General features: G+C 36.6%; 1 protein-coding gene across 29 annotated transcripts in view; it reads left to right on the top strand.

Annotated features, from left to right (window-relative positions):
• Positions 1 to 20,547, top strand: part of MLLT10 (MLLT10 histone lysine methyltransferase DOT1L cofactor) — a 256,466-nt gene extending 235,919 nt beyond the window's left edge. For 25 of the 29 annotated variants that reach the window (XM_070601382.1, XM_070601374.1, XM_070601369.1 and 22 more), the window contains 9 exons: positions 3,144 to 3,261; positions 4,622 to 4,694; positions 7,378 to 7,532; positions 9,457 to 9,645; positions 10,087 to 10,175; positions 10,308 to 10,669; positions 11,723 to 11,819; positions 16,753 to 16,959; positions 18,765 to 20,547. In XM_070601382.1, the coding sequence (XP_070457483.1) occupies positions 3,144 to 3,261; positions 4,622 to 4,694; positions 7,378 to 7,532; positions 9,457 to 9,645; positions 10,087 to 10,175; positions 10,308 to 10,669; positions 11,723 to 11,819; positions 16,753 to 16,959; positions 18,765 to 18,809 (1,335 nt within the window). In that variant the 3' untranslated portion in view covers positions 18,810 to 20,547. Of the gene's footprint in view, positions 1 to 3,143; positions 3,262 to 4,621; positions 4,695 to 7,377; positions 7,533 to 9,456; positions 9,646 to 10,086; positions 10,176 to 10,307; positions 10,670 to 11,722; positions 11,820 to 16,752; positions 16,960 to 17,648; positions 17,776 to 18,764 lie in introns of all 29 variants that reach the window. The other 4 variants (XR_011535070.1, XR_011535068.1, XR_011535069.1 and 1 more) reach the window with 1 other exon arrangement.
• The last annotated feature ends 272 nt before the right edge of the window (positions 20,548 to 20,819 follow it).

The following is a 20,819-nucleotide window of genomic DNA, read 5'->3' as shown; positions in this document are numbered from 1 at the left end:
GTGCACTCTTTAAAATCCATGTCCAAAGCATGCTGTGGAGAAGTGTGTGTATATTGTTTCTTTAATTCCTTGTTCAAGGTTTCTATTTCATATAAAAGCTTTCAGTGCCCCTTATGTTTCATAACCACTGTTTCCTTAGATTCACATGGACTTCCTTCCATCCCCCTGAATCTTAGTACTTTCACTTATTAATGACAACAAAGGTTTTTGAGTCTACCAAATGCCAGACATTATGTGTGTACTCTCCTCAGTAAGTTGCCTTTCTTATCCCCACTCTCTCATTTATCCTTCTTTGTTGCTGCTGAGTTGTGGGATCTTTTCGCTAAAATATTGGGGAGTTCTTGGCCGTAAGGTGCCAATAGAGTTATCAAAGTTTCTGAGCATTAACCATTCTAAACATCATTTCAGAAGTATTGGCTAAGCAGTATCAGACATTTGTCGAGTCCTTAGTAACTCATGTTACCCACTTAAAATGATGTTAATGACTTGAGTTGTAATGTAGAGTGGTTTAGATGTTTGAATACACCACAAAACCCTACCTGGTAAAATGAATAACTTACTTTTAATCTTCTTTTGAAAGTCTCTTGTTTAGATAAATGCATTAATTTTTAAAAGACAAGCAACTGTGAGATAATTTTTACCCACTCAGAAAATTTGAGAAATCAGTCATTCAGGATAATGAAGAATGTATTCTCATTTTATTTTATTATTTATTTGATTTTTGCCTGCCATCTTTATAAAATACATACTTTCCTGCTAAGGATAATTTATCCTCTTCCTAATGATAGTCATTATGCAAATCAGTTAATATTCTGTACTGCTTTGCATTTTGATCTTTTAGTATAGTGGGCCTAATATGTGATAGGGAAACTAAGATAATTTGAAGAGTGCATCAAGAAATTTTAAGTTAGTAAGGATAAATGTAAGCCCTTGGCAGAAAGAACCCTTCCTGACAAAAGTGCATTTCTGATTAGAGTAGGATCTTTTGATTCTTATCAAGAGGCTTAAGGCAGCTCATAAAACTGATAATTGGAACTAAAAAAGTAGTCCAAGTGGTACAATATTAGTTATGATTCAGCCAATAGATGACTCCATGAAAAAGGAGAGTCAAAAGGTGAAGATACAGATGCCAGGGCATCTAGATGTCCATGTTCTTGGAGCACCACCCCACCAGCACTCTCGAACATGCTCATATTTTTCTCTCTCCTCTCTTGCTGTCAGCTGTTACTTCTTGCTGCCAACAAAATGTCTCAAGATATTACTTTTTCTTCCTCTTTCTAATTAATTTTCCACTTCTAATCTGTTGTATGCTTAGTTGATCTTTCTAGAATTATGTCTAGAGTAAGAGTAAATTGGCTCTGGGAAGGGCATTTTTAAGTATAAGGTCCCCAAGATTTTAGCACATGGGATTGTAACGTCTAGTCTTTCTGTTTGTCTGTTTGGATTTTTCTTGTTCTAAGTTATTTTATGAGTAGCCAAGATTCCCAAGTAGTTGACTTCTGGAGAGGTAAAAAAAATCTTCTGTATTTCCATTTTTGAATTGTGTATTTTATGTATGCTATACTACTAAATACATCATAATTATCTAGTATGATCTTTACATTAAAATTATGACTTAGCTTTTGATTGTTAAACAGGAGTTTATAGTACAAACTTATTGACTTTGTATATGTATCTTTAATAAGAGGAAAAAAATGAAACCCAGAAATTGACCAATTGAACTTAGACATTAAAGTATGAACTATGAGATATACCCTTTGAAACAATGGAAAGCAAGGACAGGACTCTGCATCGCAGAGACTGTTTCTGTGAATTGTAAAGTCCAAATTTCATGCTTAGTAAGTTGGCTAGAGGCCAAACATAATGTCAGGCTCTGAGTCTGTACAGAAACACAGTTTATTCTCCGTAGTGTTTTGCTTGTTATAACTGCTGTGTCATTTTGGTCACTTGTTTGCAGTAATACATGTCAAAATGTCCCACATCTTTTGTTCTGCTCTTATTCAGCTTCTTTATATTAGAAGTGATTCAGTTCTTTGAAATTGTTTTCCAGAATTTTGTTCTGACATAACTGTACAATGATTTCATTTTATAAAAGCTTGTTTGATTTCATTTATGAAAAAGAATAAGAAATCTACTTTAAATTTTGTGTTTTGTTAAATCTGAAAAGTATTTCAGGCTAGTAATAGCTTTCTGTGAGTAACAGTATTTTGTGTACAAGAGATTTGCTTCTAAAATGCCACATTTTAAGGTTATAATATTCTTGGAAAGTAGGAGAAAGTATTCACATCAAAGAAGGCGTTTTTATTACATTGGATTACGCAAGACTTTGGCCAGCCTCCTTAGCTTCATCTGTTTAAGGGTTCATTTTCGCTTGTTTGGCACAAGTCCCAGCAGAGGCCTTCAGAATTGTGGTTAGCAACATGAATGAATTACAAACTTTGGACCAGCTCTTCAGTTAGTTGAGTTGGCTTCCTGCCAAGAAGACAGTGCCTTATATGGGGTCAGGGCAAAGCTGTGATTCGTTGAGCCCTGCATTGTATAGAAAACATACTTGTGATGCCTGTTTGCTTTCTTTTAAAATAAAAACAAAACAAAACAGAAAAAGCAGCGGGCTTCCAAGTCTATCAAAATAGGAAGTAACAAAATAGTGTGCAGGTTTTACTAATGACAGAGTTAAGCAAAGGAAATATGGCTCTGTATAGTTAAAATGCTAAAAGTGCAAGCTGGGCCTTTGGACCGCCTTAGCCAGCCTGTGATGTAAGAGACTGAAGCATTTGTTAGACATCTGCTGTCTACCTGCCCTTATTTTGTAAACGGTTTAATAAGATTAAATAATTAGTCATGTGTTCACATGGTTACCATGCCACTGGGTTTTGGTATTGACCAGATAACTTTGAAATTAAAGCAGGAATAGTTAACTTTGAATGTGTCAATCCTTTAAAAAAAAATTAGTTATATAACTTTTCAAACATTTAAATGTTGGAATGGTAAAACATGTAAGAGTGAAATTTGCTCTTCATGAAGTCAAGAATTTTTGCTTGTATTCTATGGTTGGAGAAAATAATTACTAGGTCTATTAAGAGGAAAAATGTTAAGATACTTTCAAATATAATTGATTTATCTTTGTAATTCTTTTCATTTAGGCAAATACCCTATCTGGATCTTCTCTTAGTCAGGTACCATCTCATATGTATGGCAATAGATTAAATCCAAATTCATCAATGGCAGCTCTTATAGCTCAATCTGAAAACAATCAAACAGGTAAGTTTTCAAGAATTTTTAAACTAAAATTCTATTCTCTTCCCCCAATGTAATTGCCCTCCCCACATTGGCTCATGTTATTTGAAAAGTCTAAAGGTGTGGTTAATATAGGATTGTACTTTTTTTTTTTTAACCCAAAAAATCACAGTTGGAAGTAAATAGTATGCTGTGCTGCAAAATAGTGCTGTGCTGTTTTCACTGTCTGAAATGGAAATGTGTAAGCAGAGCCATCAGCAGGCAGGAATGCAACAATGTCTCCTGTGACTTTTGTGATTGATGTGTTCAGTTCTCACTTCTCTGCAATGAACGTAACATAACACTGGGCTTTTCTGTGAATAGCCTAAACCTTTATTTGCATAATTCATGAAATTGCATTACACAAACTTGGTTAAAAAAAAAAAATCCTGTTAGAGAATTTCTACAGTGTTTAGTAATCCTGTGAATTTTTACCAGTTGACATTTTGTAGCATTTGCCTCTTAGACTGTTTTAATGAGCCACTGGATTTGCTTTGTTTCATTCCATCCTTAAGGATTTGTTGACATGTCCAAGTAGTCATGCCTGTTTGGGGGAAGGGAATGGGTTTAGCCGTTCACCAAGAATGGATCAGTCATGTCTTTACCCTTTAAGGGTTAGAGGTTACCTAACTCAGAATAAGGACAGGACAACCTTGAAAGAGGCCAGATAGGGTGCTTTTATAAGAAACTAACTTAGGGGAAATACAAGATACTTTTCAAGCAGAGATGTTGTTCAGTGTTACCTAAGAAATATTTAGAAGAAGTTAATTTTTTTTCCTTTTAAATACAGAATTCTGTATTCCTACTTGTTTTTGTCAGTTTGGATATTTAGTGTTATATGTAACTTTACTCTTGGTGTGAGAATCCATTATAGTATATATAATTTTAGTCTTGGTGTGTGGCTCTATGTAATACAATATATATTTTATGACTTGTCTTGGGATGCAAAGTGTTAAAAATACAAAGCATAAGGATTTGCTGTGATAAGCACGCAGGTTAGCTGTCCACAGCTGTGACTCATTACTTTAACCGTAGAAATTAAAAGTGGCTGAGGGGAGGGCACTGCAAATGCAAACCACGCTTCTGTGCTGTAAAATTGAAAGGAATGAAAGAACGGAACGTCATCCATGGCCTTCTACACCCACAGAAACGTGTAGGGACAACGCCTTACATGCCACAGTTGAGCAATTCTAAACTAGCAACATGCTAGGTCTTCTGCGTTCATAGTAACTGCAAAGATCGCGGTAAAGGCTTTATGTATGTTTTAGGAAAAATCAGGGCAAGAGCTTAAAACCTCTTATCTAGTGAGAGTCACTTTATCAGCTATGAAATATTTACACTGCAGATCAAGATCTTGGAGACAATAGCCGCAGCCTTGTTGGCAGAGGAAGCTCACCCCGAGGAAGTCTCTCGCCACGGTAAGCGTTATTTACACTGCAGAGTGTAGGCAAAGGAAACGTTCTGAGATTTGGAAACTTCTTTATCTCATCTCAGCAGAGTGTACATTTGTGAGGCTATAAGAGCATTCTCTAGATAAGAAGCATGTCTGGACAGTCAAGAAAAACGATTCTAAATTAATTTGAGTATTGATTTAAACACATGGTTAGATTTCTAAGCTGTTTAAAAGACATACCTTTTCTTAGATTTCCAATCAATTTGAACTCTTGTTCTTTGTCATTTGTATATTTAGCTGCTGGTATAATTAATACATTAATTTGGGTAATTCTTTTTGGTCATAAAATAGTCTTAAAATCTCTTAAAGCTGCAGACTCAATGCTTTGAACTTTGGGTTGCAGTTTTAGCCCTGTTGTGGGCAATGCACTTAACCCTTTAGTCTCTACTTCCTAACTCAGTAAATGGAGTTCTTGTGTCTCATCTCTAAAACCCCTCTAGTTCTTAAAATTGTTTGAATCAAAGTGTAGCAAATGCAGTACATTTCTGTGAAATAACTACATTTCTGTGAAATTACCTTAGATATTATATGAAAGAATTCAGATACATTTATTAATATATATGTGAGGTTATTCCTGTTAGCAGGACATTCTTAACCAGAGTTGTATTGAAAGGGTTGAATTTCTCTGAGCACAGTCTCAGTGCCCCAAGTCATCTATTCTCAGTAGGGAGAATGGTAATAGGAAGTATTGTGTCAGTTAAGAGAAGACAATGGAACTTTAGGACATGGTTGTCTTTTTATTAATTTTATTATCTTTTCACTTTCTCCGCCTCCTTCTAATTTGTTTTGTCTCTGTTCTCTTGTTTTGTAAACTCTGCCTCAAGCTTGGTATTAGACTGAGTGAGAATGGGGAGCAGAAGGAGGAAAAAGCCCATTCTAGAGTCTTTTTTCAACTATAGGAAATTTAAATTTTCAACTATGGGAATTAAAACATTCTATTAAAAATTAAATTTTTTATTGGATGACTGCTATGAATATCATTGTTGCTGTGTTGCTGATATATTTGAGGAATGTCTATTAAGGAACATCCTTATCACTAGAGAGATTAGTCCAGTAACCTCTAATTTTGCTATTTTCTAGTGGTAACATCTAGTGGCACCTTTTTCCTATGTAATTCCTGGATGAACTAAAAGTAGTATTGTTTTTCCTATTCCTAGTTGAACTCTGCAGAAAATTAAATATTCCTTCTTTTGAAACTGGGAATCTGAAGTACACAGTGCTGTCATCTGACTAATCTGTAATTTTCTGTTGTGATAACTTCTGTACTGTTTTAGACTTCTGTTCAAAGAAGAAAGCTAATGGAGTTTTGCTCATATGTTTAGTGAGGAAGCATTTCTGTTTTCCCCTTTTAAACTTAAAATATCATGCCAGCTACCCAGAAATTATTCAAGATCCCTTGGTGCTACTTTGCTTAGTGTAGTTCTTTGTTTTTCATTAGCTAAATGGATTTAACACAATGAATGGTACTAAATTATTTTTAGCATGTATTTCCAGCTTTATATTACCCTTTAAAAATCAGCCTGAAATGTAATAGCCTAAATTATCCTGGCATAATGTACTGTTTGGAGAGGGATGGCCAACTGTATGTAGCACATGATATTTACATATGAAATAAAAAGCCTCATTTGTTTAACTTCTTATTTAAAGAGATTTTTATAGAGAAGCATATTAAGGCAGTGGCAAAACACTAGTGGGTTGTTAGAAGACCTGAGTCTTAGCCCCAGCTCTGTCATTTACCAGCAGTGTCTTTGGACAAGCCATGAAAGCCCCATCTTGTTTCCTCATATAGAAATGGAGCCAATAAACCAGGTTTTGACTTCTCACTAGGTTGTTGTGAAGATCATATGAAATAATTATGTGGAAACACTTTGGAAACTCTAAGGCCCTTTACTAATGTATTAGGTTAGTATGGAGGCTGGAGACCGGAACAGGCCACATTTACTAATTTAAAACAAAAAGTGAATAAGAGAACATTATGGGTTCTGTTAATATAAGTAGTATTTGTTTTGTAAGAGTTAAGTTGTTGTCATTTGAAGTACAGATCTAAGACATTTTAGAAAGATTCATGGAAAGGGCTCAAGTAGAAATTACTTTGGTCTTGATAATGTTTCTTAATACTGAAAATAAGTGTTTTTGAATTTATAACAAAAAACTCCAAAATTATTAAAAACTTTTACTATTTGAGATTTTGTTGCTTTTAAATTAAAATACTCCCTACATTATTATAATTTGTACAGTGTTATTCTGATATTTTGCATATTAAAGCAGAATGATGGAACTCTTTTCTCTTCTGGCTAATTATTTTTAAGTCCTTCTAATCCTTTCTTTCTTGCTTTTGTCTTATGAAGCTGTATCAAGTTCTTTTTACAGCCTATTTCAGAGATTATTTGTGATTGGTTTATATTTTCCAGTGGTTTTTAATAATCAAGTATATGGCCAGCTCTTCCCTTGAATTTACAATTTGAGGAGGAATAATGAGAATTACTAAATTTTAGGGTAGATTACGGTTTTATCGTTGTTCTAGCATAGGCAGACTGGGGCTAGAAAACTTGTAGAGGAGAAGAGTCAGCATAAGGTGAGGACCGTGAGTGCACTCTCCTTCAAAATGTTCTCCTTCTGCTTCACCTGAGGGTTCATGTTTTCCGCAGATCCCCTGTAAGCAGTTTGCAGATTCGCTACGATCAACCCAGCAGCAGCGGTTTGGAAAATCTGCCTCCAGCAGCGGCCAGCATAGAGCAGCTTTTAGAGAGGCAGTGGAGCGAAGGGCAGCAGTTTCTATTGGAACAGGGCACTCCTGGTGACAGTAAGCATTCTCTTCCTGTCTTTAAAGAAAGGTGAATGGATGGATGGATGGATGAACAGACAGGTGGATAGATGCAGAAATCACACTTCATCAAGAACAGCGGTGAAATTATGATATGTTTTATATAATATGATGAGAAAATATCAGGTAGCATTTTCATAGAATAAATTCTGCAGTTGTACTGCTTGGACTTGAGTCCTGTCTTTACTTGTTAGGAACAGTTTAATCTTGGGCAAGTTTCTTAGTATCAGTATGCTTTAGTCTCCCATTTGTAGAATGGGAATAATGATGTACCTGTATCATAGTGTTGTTTTGAGGATTAAATGACATAAAAAATGTAGAGAACATTGCCTGGCTTATAGAAAGCACTTATCTATTTACTGGTTATTGTTACGGTTTATAATCATTATAATGGTACTTTATTTCTCCATTGTACTTTGTTCTTATCAATTTTTAAGTTTTACTAAAATGAATGAGTTATATCTTCTCTTTGCTTAATAGTTGGAAGAAGACTTGCTTACCTCTGGAGAATTTATTTTTTAAAATGCATATAAGTCAAATATGGCCAACTATCTTCTTGATTTTACAATTTGAATGAAAAAGAATAATTACTAAATTATATATATATAACTTTTATATATTATATATCATTTAACTTACTAAATGACATTTGTTATATATACATATGTAGTATCTTTATAATTTTAATTATTAGGGAGGGCCATGGGCGAAAAATGCCAAAAAAGCAAAGTCACTGCAGGTTGCAGTTAGCTGGAGAAGTGGCTAAGTGTTAAGGATGTATAGTTTTGGTGGGAAAAAAAGTTTTTTAAAAACATTTTGGGATATAAGTTTTTGAGGCTTTATTAAAACAAAACAAAACAAAACATTTTGCTTATTGTTAGCGGACAAATGCCGTAACTTGGTGTTTTTATGAATGGTGCTCTGGCCAAAAATGCTAATTGTGAGGAAATGCACGCCAGGATAATCCTTTAAACATGATAGCTGGAGGACAGGTTTAGCTTAGTCTTATTGCATCTCATTTGGGTACACTAAGGATTTCTTTGTGGGATCTTGAAGAGGAGGGATAAAAGTTAAATCCTTGGGAAATGACCATATGTGTCTGTACCAGTAGAATTGTGTCTTTTGAAGACCCTGAGGGTGTGTTAAACAAATACAACTTTTTAATACGTAGAACTTTTAAAGTGTCCATCACTGTGGCATAACAGCAGCACTCTGTTGTCAGTCGAAAGGTCCCAGTGGTGAGAGGAATTGAAACAGTATTTGAGGTGATGAGGCAGGAAGGCGCCTGTCTGTAGATGATGCGCCTCTCTCTCTGGGAGTTGGAGAGGGGGCTGTTGTGCACACACACTGCTCCCTGCTGGGGGATGTGCGCATCAGCATGCCGAGCCGCCGGGCCTGGAGGTTCTCACCCTGTGTCTTGTCTGCTGGCATACTTAGTTTAACCAGTCAGCAAACACACACATGTGCTCTTTATTGTGGTGAAGGAAATTGGTGAGATTCTTTCCCGTTTTAAATATAATTGTAAGAAAAATCATGGCAGGCACTTTGTATTTTTGATTAGGCTTTTATTTTGATGAAAATAAAATGTTCTTGTCATTTTTCTTTGAGAATGGAAATTACCTGAACGAGCTGGGTGGGTTTTTTTGGTGTGTGGCAGCAAAGTTTCCAGAAGGTACATCTAGAACCAGTATCCCTTTATGCTCATATATGTACAAATATATTATGGTATATTTATATCTACAGTACATATAAATAATAAAACCTAGTCATTTAGAAATGCTTTGCAGAATTTCTGGTCTTCTATTTTAACTTCTTTCGAAAGTTATTGACACTGAAGTCCATAAAATAACTTAATTCTATGTGTTCACTTGTCTTTATTAAAAACCATCCAACTGTTTGCTAGTTTTAGGAATGCTGAAGTCATTACACCAACTTCAAGTTGAAAACCGAAGGTTAGAGGAACAGATTAAAAACTTGACTGCCAAAAAGGAGCGCCTTCAGTTGTTGAATGCACAGCTCTCAGTGCCTTTTCCAACAATAACGACAAATCCCAGCCCGTCTCATCAAATGCATGCATTTTCAGCACAGAATGGTAAGTATGAAAATAATTTATTGTGTATCTAAGAAAAGTAGGGTAGACTTTCAGTGTTTCTTCATAAGACGCGAACAGGAACTGGTCACCAGTTATATTAAGATGTAGAGAAGGAATGATAGGTATTTTCAAAAAGCATAAAGAATACTGTTAAGTGATCAACTTGAACTTGCCCTAACTTCTTTAGTACCTAATTTAATGATAAAATTTATTTAAATATATAATGATCTCTTTATTGATTTAAAGCCACAGTATTCAATAGAGAGAGAGATTTTTCCATTTTCACTGGCCTTAAGAATAGCAACTATTAATATATAAGTGTTTTTAATGTGGGCTTCAGGATAAACTTTTAGATAAGCCTTTAATCTTACACATAATGTAATTTAACAGGGTAAACAGGTGTTGTGGTATTTTGGTGTTTTTTGTCTTTTATTATTCTAGCTCCCACTACTGATTCCTTGAACAGCAGTAAGAGCCCTCATCTAGGAAACAGCTTTTTACCTGATAATTCTCTTCCTGTATTAAATCAGGTAATTTTTGTGTGGTTGGTTTTGTGTGTTTTACTTATGAACAATAGTATGTCACATTAAATGGCTTAAAATTATTTTGAACAGGTTTGCTGTGTTCTTTACAACTGAGGTTTCCATTCTTTCTTACGTTAGGATTTAACCTCCAGTGGACAAAGCACCAGCAGCTCGTCAGCCCTGTCTACTCCCCCTCCTGCTGGGCAGAGCCCCGCTCAGCAGGGCTCAGGCGTTAGTGGAGTGCAGCAGGTCAATGGTGTGACAGTGGGGGCACTGGCTGGTGGAATGCAGACTGTAACATCCACCATTCCTGCCGTGCCTGGAGTGGGTGGAATAATTGGAGCTTTGCCAGGTAACCAACTGGCAATTAATGGCATTGTAGGAGCTTTAAATGGGGTTATTCAGACCCCTGTCACAATATCGCAGAACCCTACCCCCCTCACCCACACAACTGTACCACCTAATGCAACACATCCAATGCCAGCTACACTGACTAACAGGTAAGAAACTTAAATGTATTTTGGGTTTTTTAGTGCAACATAGTACCAGCATTGTCCATGCTTTAGAGTGGGATTTTTAATGTGTTCCTTGTAGATGTACTCTAAGAAACTAAAATCCACCAAACTTTTAAACTAAGTATATTATGCCAAGAGCCATTTATTTTTGAAACTTAAGTAACTCAGATTAAAACAAAATTAAATGCTTTTAGTAACAAAACATTAAATATATTCTGTGCTGAAAATTTCGGTCTTGATCAGTGATGTCTATTTTAAATGCTAATTTTTCTTAGCCCCTTGTATATTGCCTTCATGTATCATAAATTCTGAGGAAAAGTAATACTGTAATGAGGATCACATGTGAATATTGGTTTCTTAAAATTCAGCTATGTAATTTCCTTAGCTTTATAATCAAAGATTTTGATATAGGATGAAGGTCAAATATTTATCTTGAATTTCCAGAGAATGAGACTCACTGTTTCATTGTACTGGAATTTCATTTGAATGTTTGTTCAAAATAAGGAGACTAAAGCCATGTTGATATTGAACATACTTTTGAGGAATAAATCATTTTAAATGGATTTGCAGTGGATATAGTAGACTATTTCTTCTGGCTTTCTTTTCATTGGTGCCTAGTTTTACTGACCATTGGGACCATTAAAAGGGTTAGGGTAAATCAATTAGTAGTGTGTTTGGATTCTTTCTTTGTTTTAAATATGTGTTGCTTAGTGTGGGTTAAATTATCCTTGAATAATTAAAAATGAATTATTACATATGCATGTTATAAACACATGTAAATTCCTATTTGGTAAAATAACTTTAGTGCCTGCTTGGTTTACAATAAAAAAGGAAAACAAAACATTTCTTGATAATGTGAATTCTTGTTTACCTGCATATATAGAGAGAAAATAATAAATCTATACATCATTGTTTTCAAAAAGTGTTATTAAAAACTTACACTAACTTATAAATATCAAATTGAAAAGTTGTCTTTCATTTTACATTTAAAAAAACATTAAAGGTATATAATAGAAAATAATTTTAATCATTTTTCAGTGCCTCAGGACTAGGATTACTTTCTGACCAGCAAAGACAAATATTTCTTCATCAACAGCAATTTCAGCAGTTGTTAAATTCTCAACAGCTCACGCCAGTAAGTTCTTCCTTTTGATATTTGATTTTTATTAGGAGCAAGTTATCTAAGCCATAATAGATCCTCAGCGTGGGTATAGATTACCCACTTTATAAAATAACATTATGGGGTGCATAATTCAAAAATAATTCATTTTGACATTTGGTATAGCCTGCAATACCTGTAGTGACATGGCATTGATTCATTTACAAGTGTGAGAACGTGTACTATGGTACTCTTGTAGACCCTGGTGATAACAGTGTGAATAAGACTTTTGTATTTTCATGGAGCTTCAATCTGATAGAGGAGACAGACAATAATGAATATATACTTTTTGGTAGTGATAAGTACTGAGAAGAAAAATAAAGCAGGATAAGGAGATAGAGAAGAGTGGGGTGAGGGCTGTTTCAGGTCGGATGGTCTGGCCTCTTTGAGTAGGTGACTTTTGAGCATAGACCTGAATAAAAGTTGAAGGAACATGGCTCTTTGACGTGGAGGGATAGAAGAGAAAGTGCATTTGAGGGAGAGGGAGTGGTAGTTGTAAAAGACCTCAACTGGGCATGTGTTTATATTTCGAAGACTAGAAAGAAGGCCAGCATGACTGCAGAAGGAGAGAGGCTAGTGCACAGGAGGGAAGGTCACACAGGTGGGCCCATGTGGTCCAGAAGATCATGGACTGCCTTGCGTGGCTATCTGTGGCGAGAAATTTAGATTTATCTTGAGTGTAATGGAAAACTATTGGTAATTTTGTGTGTGTGTGTATGTGTGTTTTTTTCGTTTCTTTCTTTTTTTTTTTTTGAGGAAGATTAGCCCTGAGCTAACATCTGCCGCCAGTCCTCCTCTTTATGCTGAGGAAGCCTGGCCCTGAGCTAACATCCGTGCCCATCTTCCTCTACTTTATATGTGGGATGCCTACCACAGCATGGCTTGCCAAGCAGTGCCATGTCCGCACCGGGATCCGAACTGGTAAACCCTGGGCCGCTGAAGAGGAGCATGCACACTTAACCGCTGTGCCACTGGGCCGGCCCCTGGTGATTTTTTTTTTTTTGAACCTTTGTATTATGGAAATTTTCAAGTATACCAAAAGTAGAGACTATAGTAACTAATCACCTAGCTTTAATAATTATCTCAATTTAAAAAAATGTTGTTTAGTATATCCTCACTTTTTCGTTCAGGATTTTTTTGTGTGTGAGGAAGATTGGCCCCGAGCTAACGTCCGTTGCCAGTCTTCCTCTTTTTGCTTGAGGAAGATTGGCCCTGAGCTAACATCTGTGCCAGTCTCCCTCTATTTTGTGTGTGGGTTGCTGCCACAGCATGGCCACCAATGAGTGGTGTAGGTCCGCACCTGGGATCTGAACCTTTGAACCCCAGGCTACTGAAGCAGAGTGTGCAAACTTATCCACTACACCACCAGGCCAGCCCCCTTTCAGGATTATTTTAAAGAATTAATTGGAGGGTTTTGAATGGAAAAGTGATGATAATAATTCAGATTTTTAAAAGATTGGTTTAGCTGCTATATGGAGAATGGTCTGTGTGTGTTGGGAGGCGAGATGGTAACAAAAGTAGAGACAGGGAGGCTATTGGAGTAGTCTGGTAGGAGATGTTTGTGTCTTAAAATAGCATAATAAATGTGGTGAAAAACTGTCCAGAATTGTGTACAAAACCAACAAGACTTGTTTATCAGACATTTAAAAAAAAGAAGAGTTCTTAATAATTGGATGTTGACTTTTCCTGAGCTTTGAATGACTAGAAGGAACAACAGATTTGGGAGAGAAAACAGGAGTTCTGTTATGGGCATACTGAGTTTGAGATGTGTGTTTAGAGTTCAAGTGAGATGTGGACTAGGCAGTTATATGAGTCTGCAGTCCAAGGAAAGGATGCAGTTGGAAATATACATTTGGGGTCATTGCTGCATATATGAATCTCAAGATTCATTGAGATCAGTAGGGAATGAGGTCTGATGTCTAAGGACTGATCCCTGGACATCCCGAAAGAGGAGAGTAATCTAGTAAAGGATATCAAAAAAAGTGACCAGTCAGTTAAAAGGAGAACTAAGAGAGTGATGTCCTAGGGTCCATGTGAAGAAGAAAATATTTCAAGAAACGGAGGACTCATCTGTGAAAATCCTTCTTACCGATAGGACAAGAAAGAATTGACCATTGCATTTGGCTGTCTAGAGGTTTTTGACAAATGTGGTTTTGGTGAGAAGTAAAAACCTCATTGAGTGGGTCAAAAGAAAATCGGAGGAGACGAAGTGAAGATGCAGGATAGGCAACTCAAGAGGTTTTAGTATAAAAAGCAGAGAAATGGGCAGCTAACAGAAGAAAGACATGGTCCAAGCGGGTAGTTTCTATTTATTTTGAGCATGACAACGTATGTGTATGTTGGTGGGGGAATTTCTGGTGCAAGAGAGAGGAAGGGTAATACCAGAGCAGCAGAGTTCTAAGGAAGAGACAGGCGCTGAGGGCACGTTCCGCTGTAATGAGAGGCCAGGCGGGGCAGCTCTTGGTGGATTTTATGATAGGAGGTCGAGGAAACCCACTTTTAATGTTTTTAATTTTTTCAATTAGAATGGTAAGTTAAGTCATCAGCTGAGGGAGATAGGAGTATTCGTGGTTAGAGGAGAGAGAAGGTGTGGAATAGATATCTTGGAAAAGAAGAAAAAATTGACTCCTAGAAATGTGGCAGTGTGTGGCTCACGTGCAAGGGCAGCACTGGCTGGCCCTCTGTCATCATAAATTTAAAGTGAGACCAAGTTGATAGGGTGTGTGACTTTTCTCCAGCCTCATTTCCTTAGCGCACTTCGTTGAGTTTGCTTGGAGAATGCACTCAGAGTTTCAGCTTTTGTGTATAATTTTTTTCTAAACTATATCTACCTACTTTCTTACTTTAGTTAAAAATATATGGAAAATATTTATTATTCTGGATTATCATTTTCACTGTCACTGTTCTTACAGTGGTATAAAGATAGAGTGTATATAAATTCTTAAATGCTTACACTAAAATGTGATCTTGTTTTCTTATCTCTTGACTCATCTTAATATGAAGTACTAAAATTCAGTTTATTTGGGGTTCTTCCTGTTAATCAAGATTTTACTCTAATAATAGCACATATAGATGTGTGATTTCTAGAATATGGTTGATTAAGGAATTTTTAGCACAAATTGTTGCTCAGAGACCATAAGGACTGAAGCAGTTTAAACTCTACTTTTTCCTTTGTCAGCCAAATTTATGGGGTGAAGTTTGTTCATTTTTGAGCATAGAACTTTATGTAGGCAAGAATTTTATTATAAGGCATACTTACTTCTCCCATCTTAAGAAAAACTGTTACTTGACCCTATTCCCCCGACCAACTGCTACCCTGTTTTTCTGCTTGCTGCTCCTCCCGGGCGGGCTTCCTATTGCCAGTCCAGGAATCAGTTCTCCTTCATCTTACTTGACCTGACAGCAGCGTTTAACAGAGTTGATCGCTCCCTCCTCCTTGAAACACTTTCTTCCTTCAGCTTTCAGGATACCACACTATCTTGATTTTCTTCCTACCTGACTAGTCATTCCTTTTTAGCCTCCTTCCCTGGGTTGTCCTCTTCTCCTCAGCTTTATAGTGTCCTAGAATTCAGACATCTCCTCCCGTCACGTAGATTTAAATACAATCTAGATGTGGATATTTATGTCTTCTATCCCAGCCTCTCCCTGGAATTTCAAACTCCTGTATCCCACTTCTTACCTGATGGCCCCACTTGGATATCCTAGCAGACATGTCAAGCATAGCATTTCCAAAGCTGAACTGCTGGTCTGCCACAGACCTGCTCCACACGTAGTGTTCCCTACCTCTGTTGTTGGCAACTTCATCCTTCCAGTTGCTCAAGCCAAAAATTTTGCAGTCTGCCTTCACTCCTCTCTTTCTCTGACACCTCACATTGAATCCTTCAAGAAATCCTGAGTCAGGTTGTGTCACTTCTGTGCTCAAAACCTTCCACTAGCTTCCCATCTTACTTTGAGTGAAAGTCAAAATGTTCACGCCCTGCCACAGCGAGGCCCCCATTCCTCTTTTGCCTCCTGCTTGCTCACTCCACTCAACCTTCCTGGTCTCCTTGCTATTCCTTCATCATGCTAGATGTGCTCCCACATAGCCCCTTGGCACTGGCTCTTCCATCTGGCTAGAAATATCCCCTCCCCACCCCACCCCACCCTACCCCTGCATATCCACATAGCGAATTCCCTTGTTTCTTCCAAGTCTTTGTCCAAGTGAGACCCACCCTGATCAGTCTATTTAAGATGACCCCCACCCCTGCCAGACTCTCGTGCACACACTCCTGTTTCCTCTGACCCTTAGTAATAATCATATCCTAACATTTTTGTTTGTTGCTCCCTCTTCCCCCCAGGGTAGGCTACATAAGGGCAGGGATTTTTTTTCCCCCACTGATAGATCTCAAGCACAAAACATATGTTTCAAAACAGTACCTGGCACATAGTAGCACTCAAGAAATGAAGTCTATGCTTGTTGTAAAGAGTCGTCTCATAACTGCATCAAGAAAGCACTCTTTCTATTGGCATGAATGAAAACTTTAAAAGTTATTTTAAGTTCCCACATTTATGGGAAGGATTGATCCACGTAGTGCGTTCTGAAGTCAAATACAGATGCCCTGTGACTCCTTGAAGTCGTTATTCTCTTTGATGATCGTGGACAACCCCATTTGAATAGAGGTCTCCTGTATTTGTTTGCTCTGTTTTGAAAATAAGCTGTTCACTGATGATATTGACATTTTATAGTAGACGATTATTATCTCGTGTATTTTTCCAGATGAGATACTTGTTTTCTTTCTTAGTAGTATGATTGTGACTAACATTTAAATATCTGATATTAAAGAAAAGAAGAAAATAGAAAAAGCGGGCTTTACTGACTGCCGAATTCTGTGACTGGGGACTCATCTTCTCCCATATGTTTTTACCTAAGGAACAGCATCAGGCCCTTCTGTATCAGTTAATGCAGCATCACCACCAGCAGCACCACCAGCCTGAGCTGCAGCAGCTGCAGATCCCGGGACCAACGCAAATACCCATAAACAACCTGCTGGCAGGCACTCAGGCGCCGCCACTTCACCCAGCTCCCACCAACCCATTTCTCACCATCCACGGCGATAATGCGAGTCAGAAAGTAACAGTAAGTATCTCTGCTTTACTATATCTAGTGAAATAAAAAAGAGAATTTCGTTGATCAATCAGAGATGATTATCTCTCCAGCCTCTCCCTCTTATATTTTGTTTTAAATATACTATTCCCCTGATGATTTCTTACAGCCAGTTGTTTCAGCAGCTGGATGTTGTAAGCACAAAGGACCTGAGCCCATTTATATATCCCCTAAGTACATCAGTTTGAATTTGCATGTACGGTTTAAAGGCTGTTTTATAATTCAACAGTTTTCAAGAGGAAAATATGTTTTAGCTATAGCAAGTGGTATGAGACAGTCCAATCAAAAGATAATAGTTGGTGCTTTTTGAGAATCTTTGTTTAATTAATTTGTTTAATTATAGAACTAGTTTAGATAATTTAGGAATATTTTTATTATTTTGCTCTGAAGTGCTTTCTAAAACTGAATAATATTTATAATAAAATTAATACAAGTTTTAGGGCAATCCAATTCTATCATATTACTTTTAAAGAGAAAATAAATCATAATTACATTGGTAATAGAATTTAAATTCTTTTAAAATTTTATGTAAGTGATAGCATCTTACCCTTTCAATGTACGAGTGATGATAAAGTAGAAATGGCTGCAGGAACAGGATACTTGACATACAGTGGCACACATTTTAAGGCTGTTTCTTTCTATTAACTCTCCCCTTCAATTAGGTCTACTTTACTGGAGTGTAAATGTTTCCCCTAAATTCCAGTTCAGGGCAGAACCCTGTTAGAGGAAGGATATTGGGATATAGAATGGAGACTGGACATCAGGAAAAGGAAGAAGGGAAAGAATGAGGTGGGAGACTTGGCAAATAACAGTGTTAAAAGTCACAATGTTTGCTATTTCCCATTACTTTGAAAGCTTGCTGTTTACTGTGCTGTTAGTCTTCAGAAACTGCACTTTGTATTTAGTAACGAGAATTGGTTCACAATCCAGGATTACTGGCTCTCATGAGCTCCTCAGTGCTGTTTGTTTGCCCAGTGTTTCTGACTTCCTGATTGTGAATACTGTCATCGTCTCAAACCTGGTCACAGCTCCACTGTTTTGCTGACTTGTGAGATTTCAGTGATTCTGTAATAATTTAGAAATTTTTTTGTACTGTTCCTCTTTCTCAAGTGTCTTCTTGTGTTAAAAAGTGAATTAATTACAAGCTAACTTTTCTTGAGTTATACAATATGAAATGTATTTTTTAATGGAAAACCACGATTGTAAATTATATAAAATTGAGTATTATTACTTTATCAAGAAAAGCAAAGCTGGGAAATAATATTTATGAGCACCCTGCTGTGTGTTAGGCATTTTTGTTGGATATAACAGTATGTGTGATTTTAATAATAACAGGTTGTGACCCCATTTTATAGATTAGTAAAAAGAGACTCAAAGAGGTTAAAGCTCAAAGGACAAATAGCACCTGTGGGATCAGAACCCATGACTTTTAGTCCATAAAGAATCCATTTTTCACAATACCATGTTACTACTTCTCTGGAAAAGTTGACTTGGAGGGATGATTTCTACATTCATTCCTTATGAGTTCTGTCCCTCAGATGAGCACGTCTGTCTTTATATGCTGCTGAATTTTGTATAAAGCAACTGACGTTTTACCAGTAAATTCGTATCTTCATATCATGTTGAAAAAGTAGCCTTGCCAACTTGTAGAAAAAACGGAATAACCATATATCCCTCCTTCTGTCTCAGTTATAATTTCAGTTAGGAGGATACTACCTCAAGTGTGGGCCAAAAGTTGATGTAGCTAATGCATCTGGTTTTGTTTGTTTTAACTGCAGAGACTTAGTGATAAAACTGGGCCTGTCGCTCAAGAGAAAAGTTGACCCTTGAGAAACATCTAGAAATTGCCTATCCTGCTGTTCTAGCACTTCATCTGGCTGCTGTTGCAGTCCTCTTACTACACCTATAAAGAAATGCAACAAGAAACCAACCGCACACAAAGGAGTACTTGCCACAAGGACATTCTTGGAAGGCTTTGATTGATTTTCTTGTTGCTTTGTTGCACTGAAATGGAATTCCCCTCCCCCCCACCCCTCACCCAGATTTTTTGAACTTTGAAAGAAAATTTCAACTTTGTCAGTGAAATAATTTACATGCAATGAGTTTATCAACCTAAGAGAAATTTAATATGGTTGGTGCACAACTAATTTTGTTATAAATTGGAGAGATAAATAGCAAAACTAAAGACTTGTTCCATTTATAACCTCTTTGATTTCATTGTACAAGTCGGAATATGAAATCTGATCTTTTGTTTGGGTTACGGTATGCTTGCTCTGTGAGTCAAACCTAAAAACAAATTTCAAGGGACTGTCCAATTTCTTCTACTAGAGCTTTATTGGTTAAGTATTGCAAATAAATAGGTCACCAACTGGGACTTGGCAATCTCTGTTATAAAAATTTCTTTTCTTAATGGGATTTGGCCAATTTTGGTAATCAAGTTAGGATGGTAATGTCTGCTTCTGCTAAAGGTAATTTTCTTTTGCTAAATGCTTTTCCTTTAGTGTTCTGACCTACTCATATTTTAAAGAAACCTTGAGTTAAGTGAGTTCTAAGGCTGCTGGGGGAACCAGATCAATTCAAAGTGAAAGACTTCTTTCAAAAAGAGGGGCCACTCTGGAAACTGCTGGTAGGGTTTGGCCTGAATCAAGTGCCTGTTACACCTCCATTGTATTGCAATGGCTCTAGACAGCTGCGCTTGCACTGCAGTCGATCCTTGTAAGTAGTAGGAGTAGTCAGTGTTGCACCAGCAGCCTTCCGCATGGCTCTGCCTTTATTAAAAACTGTCTATGCCACTGCAGATAGCTCAGGCACAACGATTACCTGGGTATTATCCACTAATGAGTCACAAGGAAAATGAGTGGATTTGGTAAGAGGTTTGTTGGTTTGTTGTAATTTAAACAGCTTCCCTTTACTGACAGTGATTTCAGACAAATAAAACAAGACAAATAACTGACCACTGGAGTTCCTGGAACAGGTGAAATCTGTGTACCCCAGCCCTCCACTCTGGATAGCCACACTCCTGGGGTCACAGCATGGCAGAGGATAAATTAAACGATTGCGGATATAATCATTGAACTGTTCTTAAATGTGTGAATTATTAGTGGAAAAGACCCAGCTGTAATTAGACCTCCACTGTGTACTTAGCTGGAAGAACATGTTAATTCTGCAATATGTCTCTTGGTTAAACATTGCACAGTTCTTACCTCATTTCTGTAAATAAGGTTTTGTGAATCTGTTTTGTATTGTGAAAAATTCATAAGATAACATTGATATTTTGATTTGTAATATTTCTAATTGGTAGATTTAACTGAAAAGTAAAATTAATTTATTTTTATATGTTCAGGGGAATTTTAAAGAAAGTCAAATCTTTTGTAGATAATTAAAAAAATCGGTGTGGTTTATTTTACTTGTTTAACCCACTGGTTGTTATTCTGTAACAATTTGTATAAAGGGTAAATTTTGAATGTGTTGTTATTTTACCTAGATGTAAAATTACACATGTATTAAAGAAAATGTACAAAGTTTTTGTTAATAAAATTTAATAATGTTTATAACTCTGTGCCATTTGTTTTCCAGTTTTATTGAGATATAATTGACTTCGAGCACTGTGTAAGTTGAAGGTGTACAGCATAGTAACTCGACTTACATATACTGTGGGATGATCCCCACAAGAAGTTTAGTTAACGTCCATCATATCATACAGATACCAAAAAAAAAAGAGAGAGAATGGAAAAATAGTTTTTTTCCTTGAGATAAGAACTCTTAGGATTTACTCTCTTAACAGCTTTCAAATATACCATGCAGCAGTGCTAACTGTAGTTATCATATTGTAC

Source organism: Equus przewalskii, chromosome 30, assembly GCF_037783145.1.
Source record: "Equus przewalskii isolate Varuska chromosome 30, EquPr2, whole genome shotgun sequence".
Taxonomy (NCBI): Eukaryota; Metazoa; Chordata; class Mammalia; order Perissodactyla; family Equidae; genus Equus; species Equus przewalskii.
This window is presented reverse-complemented; position numbering and strand designations above follow the sequence as displayed.